Source organism: Aspergillus pseudoviridinutans (assembly GCF_018340605.1).
Source record: "Aspergillus pseudoviridinutans IFM 55266 DNA, scaffold_2, whole genome shotgun sequence".
Taxonomy (NCBI): domain Eukaryota; kingdom Fungi; phylum Ascomycota; class Eurotiomycetes; order Eurotiales; family Aspergillaceae; genus Aspergillus; species Aspergillus pseudoviridinutans.
This window is the reverse complement of record NW_025091282.1, coordinates 696,781-715,394: the sequence shown is the minus strand read 5'-3', so window position 1 is coordinate 715,394 and position 18,614 is coordinate 696,781. Positions and strand designations below refer to the sequence as shown.

At 49.8% G+C, this 18,614-nt stretch overlaps 4 protein-coding genes across 4 annotated transcripts; all 4 read right to left on the bottom strand.

Moving 5' to 3' along the window:
• Positions 1 to 174: 174 nt before the first annotated feature.
• Positions 175 to 1,641, bottom strand: adB (adenylosuccinate synthase ADE12; the record flags this gene model as incomplete). Its single annotated transcript, XM_043298296.1, has 4 exons — positions 175 to 885; positions 952 to 1,403; positions 1,463 to 1,531; positions 1,599 to 1,641. The coding sequence occupies 4 exons, from the start codon at positions 1,639 to 1,641 to the stop codon at positions 175 to 177; spliced, it is 1,275 nt and encodes a 424-aa protein (XP_043154231.1).
• An 823-nt stretch (positions 1,642 to 2,464) lies between these two features.
• On the bottom strand, positions 2,465 to 5,297 carry Asppvi_002305 (DnaJ domain protein; the record flags this gene model as incomplete). The annotated part of the gene is made up of 4 exons (XM_043298295.1): positions 2,465 to 3,782; positions 3,845 to 3,899; positions 4,011 to 5,135; positions 5,201 to 5,297. 4 exons carry the CDS (start codon positions 5,295 to 5,297, stop codon positions 2,465 to 2,467), a joined length of 2,595 nt encoding a protein of 864 aa, XP_043154230.1.
• A 1,443-nt stretch (positions 5,298 to 6,740) lies between these two features.
• On the bottom strand, positions 6,741 to 10,058 carry Asppvi_002304 (Zn(II)2Cys6 transcription factor; the record flags this gene model as incomplete). The annotated part of the gene is made up of 3 exons (XM_043298294.1): positions 6,741 to 7,655; positions 7,713 to 7,765; positions 7,817 to 10,058. 3 exons carry the CDS (start codon positions 10,056 to 10,058, stop codon positions 6,741 to 6,743), a joined length of 3,210 nt encoding a protein of 1,069 aa, XP_043154229.1.
• Positions 10,059 to 11,679: 1,621 nt separating this feature from the next.
• Positions 11,680 to 13,427, bottom strand: Asppvi_002303 (uncharacterized protein; the record flags this gene model as incomplete). Its single annotated transcript, XM_043298293.1, has 2 exons — positions 11,680 to 12,478; positions 12,544 to 13,427. 2 exons carry the CDS (start codon positions 13,425 to 13,427, stop codon positions 11,680 to 11,682), a joined length of 1,683 nt encoding a protein of 560 aa, XP_043154228.1.
• Positions 13,428 to 18,614: the final 5,187 nt, after the last annotated feature.

Sequence of the window (18,614 nt, the reverse complement as noted above, 5' to 3'; positions counted from 1 at the left end):
GATTCATATGGCAAGAAGATAGAATAAAGCAATATTCATCAGATTCGTCTATCCATTCATATACACAAACATGGGCAAAAACAGATAAGTCTTCTAGTTTTGTAGGCCTCCGTCATCAACGATCAAGACCATGTCGATCCGCACCGTCAGTTGACAGCTCGACTGCTCAGGCATTTACTCCCGGCAGATCATGTGGTCTCTGKCGGGCCCGGTACCGATCCATTTTACAGGTACACCGCCGAGTTCCCGCTCAATGTACTCGATGTAGGCGCGGGCATTGGCAGGAAGGTCCTCGTACTTCTTGACACCCATTGTGTTACTCTTCCAGCCGGGCAGAGTGACGTACTCGACCTTGACCTTCTCCAGGACATCGGCGTTGGCCGGGTAGGTGTCGGTCAGGCGGGTCCCGTCAGGGAGGACGTAGGCAACTGCGACCTTGATCTCGTCAAAGTCGTCCAAGATGTCCAGCTTGGTCAGGTTCAAGGCGGTGTAGTGGTTGATCGCCTGGGAGTAGCGGCAGAGGACGAGATCGAACCACCCGCAGCGACGACGGCGGCCGGTGGTGACACCGAATTCCCTGCCGACAGACTGCAGCTTGTCGCCGTACTCGTTCAACTGTTCGCTAGGGAAGGGACCAGAGCCGACACGGGTCGTGTACGCCTTGACCACACCAATGACGGAGGTGATGCTGGCAGGGTTCAGAGACAGAGCCTGGACGGCACCACCCAGACCGGTGGAAGAGGAGGTCACGTAGGGGTAGGTTCCGTGGTCCAGGTCGAGCATGAGAGCGTTGGCGCCCTCAACGAGAGTATTCGGCGAGTCCTTGTACTGCTTGAAGAAGGCAAGTTGGTCGACAACGTAGGGAACCAAGCGTTTCCGGTAGTCCTATTCCATGGAGTCAATCATCAAACGCTTCAAACCATCTGCCTACCGGAAAGCAAGTTAAAATACCTTGAATCGACCAATCTCCTCCTCCACATCATATTCCAGCTCACCGAATCTCGCAGTATATCCAGCGTGCAGAGACCGCAGCTTGCGCTCAAAGACCGCCTCGTCCAGAATCTCGCCAATACGGACACCCCGACGGGCAGCCTTGTCACTGTAGCAAGGGCCAATACCCTTACCGGTTGTACCGACCTTGCGACCACCCAGCTTAGCCTCCTCCAGACCATCAACAACAGAGTGCAGATCGAAGCAGACATGAGCGCGGTCGGAGATGAAAATGCGCTTGCCGGCATCCTTCAGCCCCTTCTCCTCCAATGAGGCCAGCTCCTTGAAGAAGCTGGGAACGTGCACGACAGTTCCAGCGCCGATGAGGTTAACGCAGGAGGGAGACACCAATCCAGAGGGAAGAATGTGGAAGTCGTAAGTGATGTTGTCATGGACGATGGTGTGGCCCGCATCTGGCGAAAGGGAAAAAAAAGTTAGGTTTGCCAACTCCGCGGAGAGCTCTTATACTCACTGTGGCCGCCAGCAGCACGACAGCAGAGCGTAGCCTGCTGCGAAAGCATATCTGTGATCTTCCCCTTTCCTATCCGACAACAGCATCCATCAGCATGCCGTCCATGTCAAGCGCAACAATGTTCATCAAGCCCCACCTTCATCACCCCACTGGCTACCCAGAACGATCGTGATACCCATTATGGCAGAGAGTATCTTATTAGTGCAACTGCCGCGGTATGTTATATTTCAATTGATCAATTGACAATGACCAGATGGCTTCGATGGTATGTATTCGTCTAAAGATCGGCTCCGGTACTTGCAATGAAGAGGCGGGGTGTAGCTGTAGTCTTAGACCGGAATTGCACGAATTGAATCGGCTCTTTTTCGAGAGGCAAATTGAGGAAATGTTAATTGACTGATGAACGTAAAATTATTCCCGACCCGTTTGCAGGGAAGGTGAATGGAGCAGCAGCGAAGGCTTCGCGACTGTCAAAGATCCAAAAGCCGAAAAAAAGGACGGAGGGGAACCGCGGAGGCGCGGGCGATATATGAGTCTCACTTTTTTCTTTCCTTGCGCAGAGTGACTCAGCGGCAGGCAGCGAATCAGGGTCTGGTACAATACCATACAGCTTACCTGCTCATCGGCAAGCCAATCTGAGCCCAGCACTCTGTCACACTGTTACCGGAGTGTTCGAGGGGCACTTGGCTGAATCGGGAAGGTGGCGGATGTCAGATGTTGCCGATATCGGAAGTAAGGGCTCGGGGCTCAGGGCTAGGGCTCGGAATGAATTCAAGATTGATATCAGACTTCCTCGAAGGTAGATTGAGCATATCCAACTCCTCATGCTCGGTCCTAGAGGACCCCCTTTCTAACTTGTGATGGAAGAGCTTCTAAAAATACATGACTGACACAAGAGACTACCTAGCTGTAGAACACTCCCAACCATTCACAACGCCGAACCGCCAACACCCATGCCATGCGATGTAGGAAAGAAAAGTCGTAGGGGTATATCTGCCCAGCCTAAATCAGTTTTCCTCCATTCAAGATCCATTCGCGCATCTCGCCGAGCTCCATTATGCATTTGCGATGGTTCTCGCGAGCGACCTCCCAATGTTTGTGCACTCTTTCATCCTCATCAAATGCACGCAAATAAGCACTGAATCCTGCTTTGGCGCTTCCAGCCACCATAGCATCGTCGCTCTCAGCATCGTCGTCGTCTTCATGAACCACCTTTTCATCATCCTCGCCACCCGGCTCGTTGATCTTAATACGTGCGGAATCTCCAACAGCACCAATCCAGTTGGGGGCCATTCCTGTTTCCATCGCATCCTGGCGTGCGTTGAAGTGACGCAGAAGTCGACGATTGAAAGCGTTCCACTCTCGGATGTAGGCACCCATCTCCGCAACATATCGGTCCCATGCGCCTCGAGGCAGTCCGAGTTGCTGCGACCCTGCGCTGATTGGAACAAGTTCCGGTGGGCTGGGTCTTTTTGGTGGATTTGGGCAAATGAGCCGCCTGGGACGAACATCCCGTGCCGACGTCCTTGGGACCTTCGCGCGAGACTCAAAGGGTAGCGTCGCATGGATATCCTGCAAATCCTCAATGCCACCACTATTTGTGCTGGTAAATGGCGCGGTGCTGCCTAGGTCATTCAGGTTGAATAGGCGAGATTTAGAATTGGCACCGGCGTCTTTGCTGCCAACACCTGAAGACGGCTGAGGGGTTTGATCTTTGGATACTTTGTCTGCTTGGAACGCTGCATCCATGTTTCTGCCAGGGATATCATCATCAAGGTCCATGGCTTCCACTTCCTCCGCACCTGTACCGGTCGCCTCCTGCTTTGCGCTACCACCGACAGTCGTCCGGGACTCTTCCGCCTCTGTCGCAACACTGGCAGGTTGCGGTGTAGGTCGCATCTTAAACCCGGATTTGGTCTGCTTCTTAGGACTTCGTTGGCGCTGAATATTCGCCTGCTGAGAGGCTTCCTCGTTTTGCGGCATGGTCCACCGTACATCCTTGAGTTTGGCAGCCCACTCGTCCACAGAGAACTTTGCCTTAGGAAACGTTGTGGGCGGTTGCTGCGAAACGGACGCTGACCGGGACGAATCCTGGCTGAATGGACCCGGCTGGCCTGCTCTTGAAGGACTCGCTCTTGTCGAGGCTCGTCCACGGCTGTTCGGACGATTGTTGAACTCCCCTGCCGTGCTTGATGTGAATGAACCAAACCCAAAATCGCCTTTCCAACTATCCGCAGCAAATGGTTTGCGTAAATCATCGTGACTGCTACTCTTGAAAGTTCCATTTGGTGGTGCTTGGCCATCACTAGGCACCGAGTTCCTACAGTTGAAGAAGTCAGCCTGAGAGTTACAATATAGAGAGCCAAGGCCAAGGTCTCATACGAGTTTGACGAGAATGCACCGAAAATATTTTCAGACGACGCTGGCTTGGCGGGGTCTGGTAGTATCTGTTAGCACCCGAATAGCCATGCACCGATTTAAGGGATATTCATTAGGCCAGCAGCAACAAGTCATCGAGAGCTTGTCAACTGAGAAAGAGGAGGCTTACCCGTCCTAGGAGTAGGACCCTTCTGAGAACGAAGATGGGAAAATTTGTGGTTTTGCAGCCTGCTCTTGGGAACCGCCTTTGGTTTGCGCGAGATGAAATCATCCTCGGTGCCACTTGAGCTTGTGGAGTCGTAGTTCCGTCCTCTGTCGCTACGCAACTTAGGGCTGGCGCTTTTGTGTCTTCCAGTAGGAGGAGGAGGAGTCGGACTCGGGGGGTTTGTCCGCGACTGAGCGCTGGAGCCTTTGGGTGAATTGCGTGCACCTTCAGAACGCAGCCAGGCACTCGAGAAAAATGTCCGCTCGCCGCCGGTACTGGCATACTTACTGCCTGTTCGCTCAAAATCAGGAGTCCCGGTGTCCTCAGCTCGATAGCCGGACGTTGCCGCAGATCTCTCCGCCGTTGGGGAGGGGGCAGTTTCCCGTTGGAAGCTGTCGGGCGCGTGAAAGCGCTCCCTCCGAGGTACGCTTGTGTATGAGGATGTATTTGCAGCCATGGGTTCGTCCCCGCCAGCAGTCCGGGGAGCGAAGCCTTGCTTCTTCCGTGCAGACTGGGTACGGGATGACTCGTTGGTGGTGGTTTTGGGGGATGTCTTGAAGTACTCGTATGCGGACTTCGGTCTAGTGGGGTGCCCGTTAGAAGTGGCATCCGGTCGAGGTGCAGCCCCCGTATATCCTGCTCGTCCAGTACGCGGATCAAAATGAGACCATCCAGGTGTCGGGTTCCCCTTCATCTCCTGAAACCCTCGATACGCATCAGCCCTGGTCTGTCCTTCATCCTGCGTCTTTTCCCACGGCTGCTTGGGAGCCGCTCTCGCATAGCTCGCATATCGCTGGGCACCCGTCGAGGGCCCATTATGAAAAGATTGCGGACGACCTGAGAACGGCGGTTTAGGAGTCTGAGGCTTCGCGGTGGATGCGGAGGCGTAAGGGTTTGCAGGAGTTTTCCGAGACGTATTTGCCTTGGGTGGACCATAGAGCTTGCCGTACCCAGCACGTAGTCGATCTGTATCGTATCTAAGGCGCTGTTGGGGGTCACTGAGAATTTCGTGGGCCGCTTGGATAGCCTGGAACTTGGCGTTGAACTCGAGCTCCCGGCCTGGATTGCGATCGGGATGGTACTTGAGGGCTGAGAATTACATTAACCACATAAGACTCGCAAACAAAGCCCTGCAAGCAATCTCCTCGCCTTACCTAATTTCCTGAACTGCTTCTTGATGTCTTCAGCGTCTGCGCTGGGCGTCAAACCCAGGTCCGCATAATAATCCCTCCGCACGTCTGCCTTGACCATCGTGGGCAAGCAGCGTAACCCTCAACGGCCTTCAATATTGTGTATTGCCAAATGAGCGGGTTCCAGCCGTGTCGCTCAAAAGTCCAGTCGTATTGCACATGACATAACCCGGAGCAAGAAGCACGATCGTAAGATTTCGTAGGACGAAGTGGTCTCGATCAAAAGAGTGACAGACAGGTTAGGCACACCTCTCGACGCAAGTGAGAGATGTGAAGGGAAAGACTACCGGCCACGGGAAGGAAAAAGGGAACGACCTGGAGCAAGAAAAATATGCAAAGGACTGATGAACAGGTAGAAGTGAATAATAAAATTAGAAACGGCCTGCACTTTACTCCGTTGCCCGTACAGGTTGCAGCAGTGAGGAAAAAGATTGCTCTCCCCGCGATCGAAGGGGTCCACACACAACAGTTGGGTATTTGGTATAGCTTCCGCCAGCCTAACCGGAACCAGAAAGCTCCAAACAGTGCAATAGTAATAGGGAAGGCGTGGTCGATATTTACTGCGGACAGCTGGTCAATCTTTCCTTTTTGGTGATATTTTGTACATGGTCTCTTTTCGAAGAGTCAAAGATACCAGACAGACACCGAAACCTAGTCACGGTCGCAGTGGACGAGAGGTCCAGTGACCGCAATGGAGTGACAACAGGCCTGGCTCTGTCGAAATATGATGAAGATCGCGCTGATCTGATGATGACGAGGAGGGAACACGTCTGAATGATCTTCTCTAAGCTCGTTGGTGACTCTGACTCGATCCAAGCGGCTGAACCGTCAAGAGTGGAGCTGGGAGATCCTCACCCCGGCAACCTCCTCACGGGACGGACACAATAATGTGCATGGAATCTCTGCTAATCGGACACCGGCGAACACTTCGAACACTTCTAGAGGGACGAGAGTTGGAAAGAAGAGATAAGGAGACACTAAATAATGGTACACAGTCTGCAGACAAGACATATAGGTACACACGAGATAACCATGAGAGCTGTGCGTTGGCTTGCTGCGACCATAAATCTTTTCTAGTGATTGGATGCATCCCACATGGTTGGGTCTCCACAGGACAACTCGAACGTCAACAAACTCCTCTCACCACTAGTAAGGGGTAGATAGTAGATACTGAATTTGCTGCCCAAAGTCTTACAGCGTTGGCCTTACTTATCCCTGTTAACAGTTCAAATCACGATAGTACGTTGAAATCAGCAAGATACCACCATGATCTGATGAAATGGAATATATGATACTATACGATAATATGTAGGATATAATTAGAAGAACTGTTATCATAACACGCAAGAACCAAATAGCCCCGTTCGATGCAACCGATATTTTGGACAATGTACAAGCGAGGAGTCGTAAATTCATGTCACCTTTTACCCAGGTAGACCCAAAGACCCGCAAGCAAGATGCTTTCAAAGAAAACACGAAGGAAAGAGGAACGGAGACAAGAACCTCAGACTGACCCATCGCCTGGTGGATTTCCCACAGATCCCCCGAAGAAGTAACCTTCGAGCATATCGTAATTGGCGTTCTCGCTCCAGTCATGCTGGAAGTCGACCGCCATGCCGAATCCGAGGTCGATTCCAACACTGTGGCCAGCCCCGTGGCCCAGCGAGGGTACGGTTGACATGTTATACTCGGGATTACCGTCTGAGCCGACGGAAACTGTGTTCTCCGCCCCTGTGGATTCAAAGTCCAAAAAATCGAGGCTGATCCCTGCCGCATTCTCTTGGTCCGCCGCCGAAAATTGAGGGTGGCCCGCATTGGGGGCCGCGCCGCTTGAAGATACGCTATGCTGCGGAGAATTGCTATAGAAATACTGTTGCTGCTGTGTCTGTGGAGAGACAGGGTTTTCGTAGCTTCCATAATACTCCATAGATGGTGTTCGTTGAGGATGAGGCCGGGGTGGAAGGTCGGAGCCAAAGTTCGGTGTCGACGGCTCTGGGTATTCGGCCCGCATTGGATACGTCTGTGCCGACTTCCTCGCACCGCTACCAGGGCGATCCGGAACGGGCCCCGGGTCATTGAAGAGATCGCCAAGATCCATGTCGAATTTTGGCAGCGGTCGAGACTGGCGTACCTGCGTCTGCCGCCGAGGGACATGAGTAAAGCGCTGTCGTTGCTCCAAACCGGATCTTCCAGAACTCCTCGTCGGGCCCATATAACCATGATGCTGCTGAGATGATGTTTTAATTCCAGATAAATCAACCTGAGATCCAAATCCGGTAGTCGATAAGCTCATCTGAACAGTGGCTTTGCTCATTCGTTCAAAGGCATCCCGACAAGCTTCTGCCGGGGGACACTTGTGCATCAAGTCCCCAAGCACAGATGTGGCGGCAAGCACAGTGAAATCGACTTCGTCTAATGTCTACAACCGAATTAGTTAACTGTTATCTTGCTTCCTGTTGAGCCGTGAGATTCATACCAAGCGACTTCTCACGAAAGGTGAGTGCCATATCGCATACAAAAATGAGATACCTAGAACAGTGTAAGCAGCGACGTAAAATGGAGCGAGGGACTTCACCATACCCGCCATAAATATATGATGTGTTGCAAGATATGTATAGTTCACTAGTCGGACACGGTGCATCTGGCGATATATACGGATAACTTTCTGCCCTGCCTCTGCAACCTTATAGTATATGTCATCTTCGTCTTCAGCTTCGTCCACATTCGAGAATGACGGGCTGGATACATCGTCCGCCGGTGTCAGCTCTGTGGCTAATTCCGCAGGAACTGTCAAGCTCTGCTGGTAGAGCATGATGACGGCCTGCCAGTAATTGAGTTCAAGAAACTCCACCGAAAACTGCACGCCTGTTTCTCTACGGGTGGGCGCGCTTTCCTGCCACTCCCTCAATCGCCGGTGAACATCTCTGCGCCATGAGCGGAATGAGTCGAACCCTTGAAGGAAGGGAGACGCAAGGTCGGAACGTATAACCGTATTTGCCGAATAAGGAACCTTTTGACGCACGAATCGGGCTTGTTGATGCTGAAGGACATCTTGAATCTCAGATTGCAGCACCCGCAGCTTGAAGTAATGGTGTGCCGCATATTTGTAACTAGTGGCGCCTTCGGGTGGCGTAACAATGCCGGACTTGGTGATGTACTTGTCCTCGAATAGGGACGGAAATTCAGTGCTAATAGCTTGATCACTGATTCCAAAAGGGCGACCAACACAGCAACTGACGAGACGATCAAAGCTGTAAACACACCACCACAATCGCCGGCGAAGATCGCGAACCCATTCTCGACGGCCACGCTCGCTAGTATGTATCCGCGGCTTGGCTTTGTTCTCACCCTTGGTAGACGAACGATCGAGGCTCTCTTCGCCAACCGAGTCAATACCCGCTCCGTCCTCGTAATGAAGACCAAGATCAACTGCTAGCCGCATAGCGACTCCAACAATATACCAAAGGCCCGGCGCAACAGGCCGAAGAAGGGCAAAGCTGGCCAATAGGAGGACGGCTTGCAGCTCTTCCAGCGCACCGAACCCGTCGTTCGATGACGAAGCGCCAATGAAAGATTCCAGATGAATAATGGCAGAGGCATGGTACTCTTCGGGTTGATACTGATGGCTGGAAAGCCGCGGCCTTTTTGCTGTGGACGACGAGTGTGAGCGGCTGCGGTTGCTTTGCTTGTTGTCCTCATCATCTGAGCTGGCTTTATCTTCGAATATGATACCTGCGCCAATGGCAAAGACAATATTCAGGGTATAAAGACTGCGAGAAGAGCGGTCCTTCTCCTCGACTGAGTATGTCCGATCGAGGAGTTCCATGAAATCCTCTCGGTGGAGAATAGGCATCTGCGGGTTTGCATGCTCGAAATAAAGGTTGACAAGCTTCTCCGCCAATTCTCGATCAGGGAATGCCGCACACTTCATCATTGGCCTTGTTTGAAGGCCGAAAAACGAATCCCGCATGGTACTCCCTGCGGTACCTGTGGCACTATGCGGCAAGCGTTCAGTGGGCCGCATAGGTCCGCGCTCTGCGACGTTGCCGGCAACGGAGCTCTTCACCGCAGCGAAGACGACACGGGCAAAGGATATTCCTGAAGTCGACCCCAGATACCGTGGATCAGAAGTCCCTTGCACCGATACCATGCCAATATTCGACACGAGATTATGTATGCGCCAGTTGTCCTCCTTTTCATACTCCTGGCTGTTCTCCGCATCCTGTTCACTCTCCGGGTTCCTGCCCGATCGCTGAACTAGCGCAGCCTTCTCTCCCTTTTGCCGAGCCCATTTGTCACTTTCCACAACAGTGGTGGTCGAGGTCTCGGCACCCACCGACCCTTCCGAGCTAGCCATCTGCGGCTGAGCCTGATCGTACCCGGCCTCTACTTTGATGGCCTCCTCTTCATCAAAGGCCACAGCCTCTTTGAACTCAATCTGGTGGTCCTTCAAAGTTTTCTCCAGATAAGCCACGCGGGCCTCGAGGAAATAGACATAGCTGCGCGGAATCTMGCGTTTAGTGATAGGATCATACCCGATGCATCGGACACCGGCTTTCTCACAGGACTGACACCGGGGGAGTCGCTGGTCGCAGCGGTTCTTGCGCAACCGGCATCGGTTGCAGGCGGAGACATTACGGAAGGAAGACGAGGTTGAGGAAGTTGTCATGGTAGCCAGTGGTGCTTTCGCAGCGCCATCGCGAGAGGCCTGCTGCTGATCTTGCGCCGCAGACTGCGGTTGGGTTGAGGAAGGCTCAGCGGGAGGGTGTGGTCGTTTCCTCCCAAGGGAGGTAGGCGAGGCCGGGGAAGCAGGGTTCAACATGACGGGAAAGGCGAGACGGGGAGAAGGGGCGCAGAGGTGCGACAACCATGTCTCGAGAACGGAGGTCTGTCGCAAGTCAAGTGAAACGAGGATGTAGTGTGCCGAAGATTCCGAGACGAATCAGCATTCATGTTAAGTCATACGGCTTGATGATTTTGGCCGTTTTGCAGCTGACTATTTCGCTTCGATAAACGAAATCGCGTCGCACGGGAAAGTTACTCCTCAGTTGTATCCCGATCCGCGGGCTTCCTTAGTCTCCGAGATGACAGTCAAGGCAAAGGTCGATTCTGTTTTGGTCGCAGGGCAAAGTCGCAAACCATGTCGGAAATGACTTTTCACGGCCAGAAGAAGTGTCCAGAGACAGAATAAGGAAGAAAAAGTGGAATTGGAAATACTGGAGGTCGAAGGGGGAAAATGTCGACGTTGAAGGTTGGAGATAGGACAAACTGTGGGGTCGAGACTCTTTACCTTGGGACTTTAGCGGCCGATGCTGTACGTACGTATGGAGAATACCACCTCGCTAAGCACTCTTCCGTATTCAATTTCAACAAACAGCACCAGTGAATTGTAGAGCTAGCAAACTGAAACAATTGGTTATCGCCTGAATATCAATAGGAGGATCTGCAAGACTTCCTGCTCCTTCTCTCTGTTCCTAAAGGTCGTACCTAGGTACTGCTTGGTAACAATGTGTGACAGTAGCCGAACTGCTGCCCCACGTGAGGAGGAAAAATTCTCGGAGATGATTGGCTGTTGATAAGTCTAAAACAGCAGTACTAAAATATTTTGTAGCTTATTCTGCGACTACCATTGTCCTTATCATACCGATTGAAGCAGTTGAAGCATCCTTGAGCGATTTTGAATAGCCGTTGGATACAGTCACTTAGTAGGTCAATCCGCAGCCCCAAATATTGGTACAGGCAACGCGTTTTCCAGACACTTTGCCGCTAACCCCGCATTCCATCGTCACGTGATATATAATTGATTACGGAGACAGGCGGGATGGATAGATTCAAGCCTGGCCTGCTCCACTCAAGTTATCCGACATCTCCAACCTTTAGATCATTTCTTCGGATAAATATGATAGAGCGGAAGACGACTATTGTATCGAGCACTACCAGTCAGCACAGGCAGGTATCAGATTGGAGGTAGTTTCGGTGACCGGAAAGAAAGGAGGGCCGACTGCAGTCTTCCCTTCAATAGAAAGTGGATTTAGCGCTCAAGGTGCTAGGATATGATATAAATGACAACAGCCGCCCAGATGCATGACATGATGTGTACCCGATGATGCCCATAGTGATGATCCCGAACAAAAGACAAGAAAAACAGACAAGACCCCCGCGCTTCTGAAATGCATGCAATCTATAAAAAAAAAGGAAAACTGCGCCATCACCCATCTTGGAATCATGCTCTAGAATAAGAGAGGGAAAACGGATGAGAAATGCATGGCTCGAAACAGAGGAAAGAGACAACAGCGAAGCAGCAAAAAAGGGAGAGTGGAGCATGTCGACACCACCCGGCCACACGTTCATAGTTAAATGGTATAATGCCTGACGAGGATGCATTATGAAGGGAAAGGAGGAAAAAAGCAGAATCTAGCGCATGTTAATGCATGGCATCATTTTCAGTCCTCGGCAAATGCAAATTGATTCGACCGGCTTGCTGGTTCGACTTGCGTCAAATCCAGGTTGGCAATGTCCAAATCATCGACACTTGTCCGCGTAGAAGAGAGCAGTCTGCGTTCCTCTTCGGGTGTGGCATACTCTTTGCCTGCAGTGAAGGAGCTCCGCATAGGGTTTCCTGCACTCGAGTCACTGTTGCCAGCCTTCTCGGTGTCTCTCCGCGGCTCGCTCTCCTCCATCCAGAAGCTTTGGATGGTACCGGTAACGCAAACGATGCCACAGGCCCACCATGCGATAATCGAATAGCCGCTTTCGAGGCCCTTGGAGTGCAACAGACCCGTGATTGTTGGTCCCAAGGCGCGACTGAGACTCGCAGTCGAGGCGGCAGCACCGTTGATCGAACCGAGAACCTTGGAAGATGGAGCAGCATTGGCAAGCAAAATAGCAGTAGAGGGAAACGCAATGACGTGCAAAGTAATTTTGCAGATGAGAGCCAAGTAGACTGCTGCTGTCTGCAGTATTGAAGGCAGGAGGACGAGGTATGGCACGAGCAAGTAGAGTGGTGGCCAAACGAGCAGAACGAATCGGAAGGTTCGCAGTGTTCCAAAATGGCGAACGACGAAAGGAAACAGCCAAAGTTGGGCAATCATAGAGTAAACGCCTTGTACTGCGAGCATAAAACCGATCGTCTTGGTGGGAAGACCAAGTCCCCCGGTGAATTTGAACGGCAGGACGACGTTACCGTCGGATTTAGGGGTGCTGAGAAAAACGGGCATAAGTTGATCAAAGGAGACGCTGTGGCTGTTGGAAGATTGTCAGAAAACTGAAATCGATCGTCGTAGGAATAAGAACTGGTCCCAACTTACTAGGCAAGAATACCATACGCGATGATGTTGAAGACCACCTGCTTTGTGAAAGCTTTAGGTGTCCCGCATTGTTCGCCTTTGACCTGACCCTCAATGTCGTCATCATCTGAGAGAGCACCCACATTCTTGACCGGGGCCAGCTGAGGTGAGGTTTCAGTGCTTCTGTACTCTGGTGGGGGGACATCGCCGTAGTCGAAATAGTCAGCTTCGTTGGCTTCCACTTTGATGTCCGTGTTATCCTCTGTCAGTTGCACGCGGGAGCCCGAGCATTGGGCGACGAGCCAGTTGCCCAGCTCGAGACCAGGGTCACGGCGGTATCGTTTCTCCGGATGAGTCTCCTCAAGGAACAAGAAGCCGACGATAACCCCAAAGACCAGGACGACAACACAGACGAGGTTGGGCAGCAGAAATGGGAAGCTGTCGAAAATTGTATGGCGCTGGAACAACCCGGGATAATTCTGGCAGGGCTGTGCCAACGCACCACCCATAGCTGGTCCTATGATCGACCCCAAGCACCAAACAAATGGCATGATCGAGTAAGCCCGAGGTTGATGTTCCTTGACAGTCACGATCTCCGCAACCGTCGTTTGAAGAACTCCGATGTTTCCGTTGAGGAGACCCCCAAGCGCTCGAGCAATCATGGCGGTTGGCAGATTCGGAGCGAATCCGAAAACAATCATGCTGATAGCTGTTCCAATCAGACCCATAATCAAAACAGGCTTTCGACCAATCTTGTCGCTCATCCGACCCCAGAACATGCCTGCCGAGAATTCTGCGAAAGTAAACGAGGATGTGATCAGGCCGGCATAGAGAGCGATTTTGCGATCATTATCTGTCACCTTGAATGCCTCTACCATGTGGTAGACATACGGAAAAATGGACATGAATGCAATTGGCTCGCAGATGCGGCATAGTGCTTGAAAAGCTGTCAGTCATTCTGAAGATCCAATAGGAAATTTTAACTGCAGTGAAGAAATGTTTGCTCCAATAAAGACGCACAGATCCATGTTTGTCATACATGAACCCATCATTCTCATCGAGATTGGGCACTAAGCAGAGCGACTGAGGGAGAACATACCTAGCACAAAAAGCTGGCGCACAGGAAAGGCGGACCAATCATCGCGCCCACCATTATGCCGCTGGCGTTGTAAGAACGACGGCCGTTTGAACATCTCGTCGTCTCAGAACCAGAAATGTCTTCGGGCCAAGGGAGAACGGGAATGGCTATAGCAGAGTGCCGTGGTCTTTTTATTTTCTGTCAGAAATCGAAAAGAGGCCGACAGCGAGAGCAATGTGTCGCCCTAATGTCGCCGCTAGGCTAGGAGAAATTGAATGCGATTGGGATGAGCTTGCGGGCCTGAAGAAGAAGAAGAAGAAGAAGAAGAAGAAGGAACCTCTTGTTAGAGGAACTTCAGCATTGCTTCCTTCTTTTCAATTCGTTCCAGATGTTCCTCCTTTCAAGTTTGTCGTCTGTATTCTGTCGTCTCCCTTCCTTTTGGCACCCGTTCCACTGACCTCGATCACTCGAGTTCACTACAAGGGAGTCTGAACAAAGTGACTTTGCTTGGAACTATGGGGGGGCTCCTTGTAGTTGTAGACTAGAGCGCAACAAAGCTCAACACCAAGAGAAGAATGAGCTGTTGGGGGAGGACGTGGTATGGAGATGTGTGGGGTAGTAGAAGGTGAAGGCAGAGATGAGGTGAAGACAGAACAATGAAGTCGGAGGATTCAATGGGACAATGGAAGGATAGAAGAAGGAGATATTGTCGGAATAAAGGCAAGAGCTTAATTATAAGCAGAAGAAGAGAGAAGAGATAATCTTCAAGGGAGGATCTGGACGGGAAGGGGAATTAAATGAAGTATCTGATGTGGATAAGAGGAAGAAGATATGTGATCATTGATCAGGCGAAAATAATAAATAATCATTTAGGAAAAGACAAGCTAAAAAATCAATAAAGGAAAATAAAAAAAATAAGAATTAAGATTCAAACAAAAAAGAAATCAAAAAGGGAAAAGGTAAAACGTCAACGGTTCAGCATCTGGGACAGAAAGAATCACAATGGAGCCCAGTTCGGCTACAGCTGTACAGACTACAGAGGATGATGCAGGACGCAGTCAACAGCAAACAGTCAAGGAACACTAGCACATAGGATCCACATTCATATTGTTGATTTTAAGCTATGATGTCTCTAGTGGATAGACACACGTACAGCAGGAAAAGGGCAATAGGATTGGGGGCATCCGACTGGGTCCTACATACACAGGCAAATAATGACCTATGCTAGCAACTAGACTTGACGAAAGAGAGAAAAATAATGACAGAGATTAGAAACAAATTCTCCGTACCAAGGACAATAATGAAGGGCAAAGCGAAAGGGATGTGGATCCAATAGCAGCCGCTCTCTAACAGCCAGTTTCCAGTCAATCAATTCGATCCACAGGTACTCAACCCGAAGACAATCAGTCCGGATTCCATTTCGGGTAACTAGAGCTTCGTAAAAGGCTATAGGTCTACGACGTAAGTCCGTATTCCGGACAGCAGGGCCTGGAAAAAGGCTCCGTTGCTCCTGGATCCTTCTGATAATCCACTGATCGAAAGAGCGGTCTTGATTTCCTGATCCCTGACGAGGAAGACAGGGGGCAGACAAAAAGGAAAGGAAAAAAAGGGCAGATAAGAAATTCGCATAATTCAACTTAAAAAAAAAATAATAAAAAATGAAAGGAAAAAGAAAGCCGGGAATAAAATATGATTAATAAAGTATGGACAAATTACTGTAAAAAAAAAGCAGTATCTAATAGAAAATGAAACAAAATCCTACAGCTGATAAAAAATAATAAATAATAATAATAATAATCAACCAGAAAAAAAAGGAAAAAGAAGTGAACAAATTGTCCAAATTGCCCCCAGTCGAGAGCCGCCGACGCAGAATTGAACGGTCGGCCCAATGACCCATGGACCTGAGCCCCGGGCTCCGGGGAACAGCAGTAGGCGTTGTATCTAGAAGCGCGCTAAAAGAGACCCATAAGGCATGGATGATCGGCTTTCCAAGAGTATGGTTTTAGTGAGACTTAGTCAAGATGATAGATCTCATTTAGCAATTTAGTACCCACTAGAGCCCACCCACTTTCAGATGGTCTTTTTGCTGCCCCTTTCTGTAGCCAGTTTAGCGTTTGTCTCCCAGTCTGCATACGGAGTAGACAAATAGCGTTTGGAGTATGGAGTATGTTAGTCCAATAATCTCTTCCCCAGTTTGGGATAATTAGTTCACCGGAACCCGGGGCGATTTGTACTCGATAGTCCATACTGGAATTCAATAGGAAACCATGGACTAATTTTCTTAACCGCCATTTGTTGGGATGTATCAACTGGTAGGAAGAAGTTGGGTAATGATGTATTGCTGTTCATGACATGCATATCAATCTTGAGATCCTGCATTCTCAACATCCCTGAGAGGAAGTTGAGTGATACATGCAAGTATTCTTCCTTTGCTTTCAATGCAATCTTCTTGGCTTCCTTTGTTTGGTACTGTACGGAAAAGGAGAAAGAGCACCAATAGAGAAAAGGGGAAAGCAAGCTCATGTCTCCAGGAAGTGACAATAGAGATGCGGTGTACCTGTATCGCTGTGTGCTACCACCAAAAGCGGTCAGCCAGGCCAAGGACCGGAAGCCAGATATGTACATTTCAGGGAGGAAGGGGGTATCTCCAGAAATGAGACAGGAAGGGAGCTATGAAAGGGGGCCAAAATAAAAATTAGAAACTAAAACCAAAAGCTCAATAAAATTTCGAAAGGACCGGAAAAAGAGAGGGGGCACTGTCTCATAATCTTATTATTGATCTTTAGTTTACTCCGTACGGAGTACACTGGTCGAAAGTATATCAGTCATGCCATCTAAATAAGTGGGTCGAATACTAAGGTTTGAGCAGTCAACTCCCACATAGTAGTGATTACATGGAGTAGTAGTAAGGACAGTTAAAGAAGGTAGCGGCTGAATTCCGATCTTTCTTACTGTACTGTTCAGTAATAGGTCAATAAGTTACTACCTAGCGTGTGAAGCCTGGAAGTATGATCACACAATCACAATTAACAGGAGCATTAAGAACTTATGATGGACAATCAAAAGTCGCCAGAGATGGAGTTCTTGACAGGTTCTCCAAAGCTTATCCACTGCTATGCTCTTTATATCCATGCCGGAATGATTTATGTTGTAGCCTTGATCAGAATACAGCCTTCGCTCCGCTCTATCTCAAACACATCAAATGGAAAGTGATCAAGTCGTCATCAAATAAATCTTGTTAATTGATATAACTTCTTTCATACTCTAGGTCATTTCGCACCATCCAATAACATAGATAGAGGCATTCTTCTGTGCTTATTCCAAATTACTTATAATATGTCGAGTAATGTTAGTCAAAAGGTTATCCGACTGTCCAGTACTCCATTACGCTAATAGCGGGTCGGCGCTGGAAGGTACCAGGGGACTGGAATCAAGCTACCTACCTTTTGGCACTGAGGCAGATCTTTAGTCTTGGGCGAAAATGAACACTAAACGGGTCATTATGGATCACTTATATTCATGAGGCACCTCTTGTGGTATTATTACAGTCATACACCTCAAATCTTATCAAGTGGACTACCTCAGATTCCACTACTGCATAGGGACTGGCTGGATGCAGTTGAGATCTGGAGCCACCCAAGCAAATGGAAATTACATCGAAGATGTAGACAAATCGGGTAGAATGAAAAAGAAATGCAAGCAAATTCCTTGCTCGCTGTGACTGTGAGATTAGGCAGCTGAATTCGATACAGACGATTGATCTCAGATATTACTTTCTATATTCCGTACTTAGGTGTACACCAGGGTGCAATGGTCAGTAATCGACGTCATCAGCTTTTGACAGTTGGTAACGAACAATTGGCGTCAACATAGCCTTTAATGAATCTGGAACGCGTAGGAAGATGTATCAGTCTAGTGTTACTGTATTGCAAACAAGAGTTGATATCTGTAACAGGGGGCACAGTGACAGGGTACCCCACGCGAGGGAGATGCAACCTAAATTGGCGTCCTTCAAAACTATTGCTCGTGAGGTCAGACACTGTTGGTAAAGCAGGAAAGCCCAGAGACAGGGTACCCAAGTCTACCTTGGAGGCATATGACATTTGAGAATTCTGTCATGAGCAACGATCAAGTGTCAAGCGTTACAACGAAGCCAATGTCGTTGTTTCCATGAAGATTCCGATCTGTTTGTCGAGGAGTGCCTTGCTGTAATGCAGTGTTGGGCTTCTACATGTATGCACGAGTTGCATATCTTTGATATTCATCAGCGGTCGTTGAAAATATGATAGGCAAGGCGAGTACTGGCCCCTGAAGGAGCGGCTTGAACTTCCAAGATAGAATTAACCCGAAGTATTCCCATGGAGTTATGATCTGGCGGTGTTGGGCGCGACATGCCCATCAGATCCAAGTTTCTGATGGCACGCAGCGACGCGTAGATGGAATCACCCGACACATATTCTCTTAGGTCGTTTGAATTGTCAGAGTCGTGTCTATCTTAATGTCCACTCGGACACCCCGGAGCGGAAAGAGGGACAGATGAAATGTCATCGCCATGCGTCTACTAAGCTGTACTGCTCGTGGTCATGTGAACATTGTCCTCGAGAGCTAGCCTCTAGGTAACTGATGCAGGTCGCGTCCAGCTCATTGGACGCGTTCAGATCCTCGACAATCGGAGGTGTAAGGTATGATCGAGTTTGGCATCAAGCTGCATTGATAAAAATATCATGGTCAATCATCAGTTTGTGTGCAGTCAAGGCGACGCTCTTATTCGACGGACAGAATGCGAAGGCAGAGGCAGGACTGTCAGGCTTCGATAGTAAGCGGTGAAGGCGCTTGAGGGAGGGGCAAGAGAGGCATATGCAGGACATTCAACAACTTGAGCTGATTGACTGACTACATTTACCCTCGACCCCCTGACCAGATTGTCACTGTTGGCATTAGTTGACTGCTGAACAACGTGTGTCTATCACGGTAGCTTGGGCAGAAATCAAATGGCGGACATTTCATGCATCTG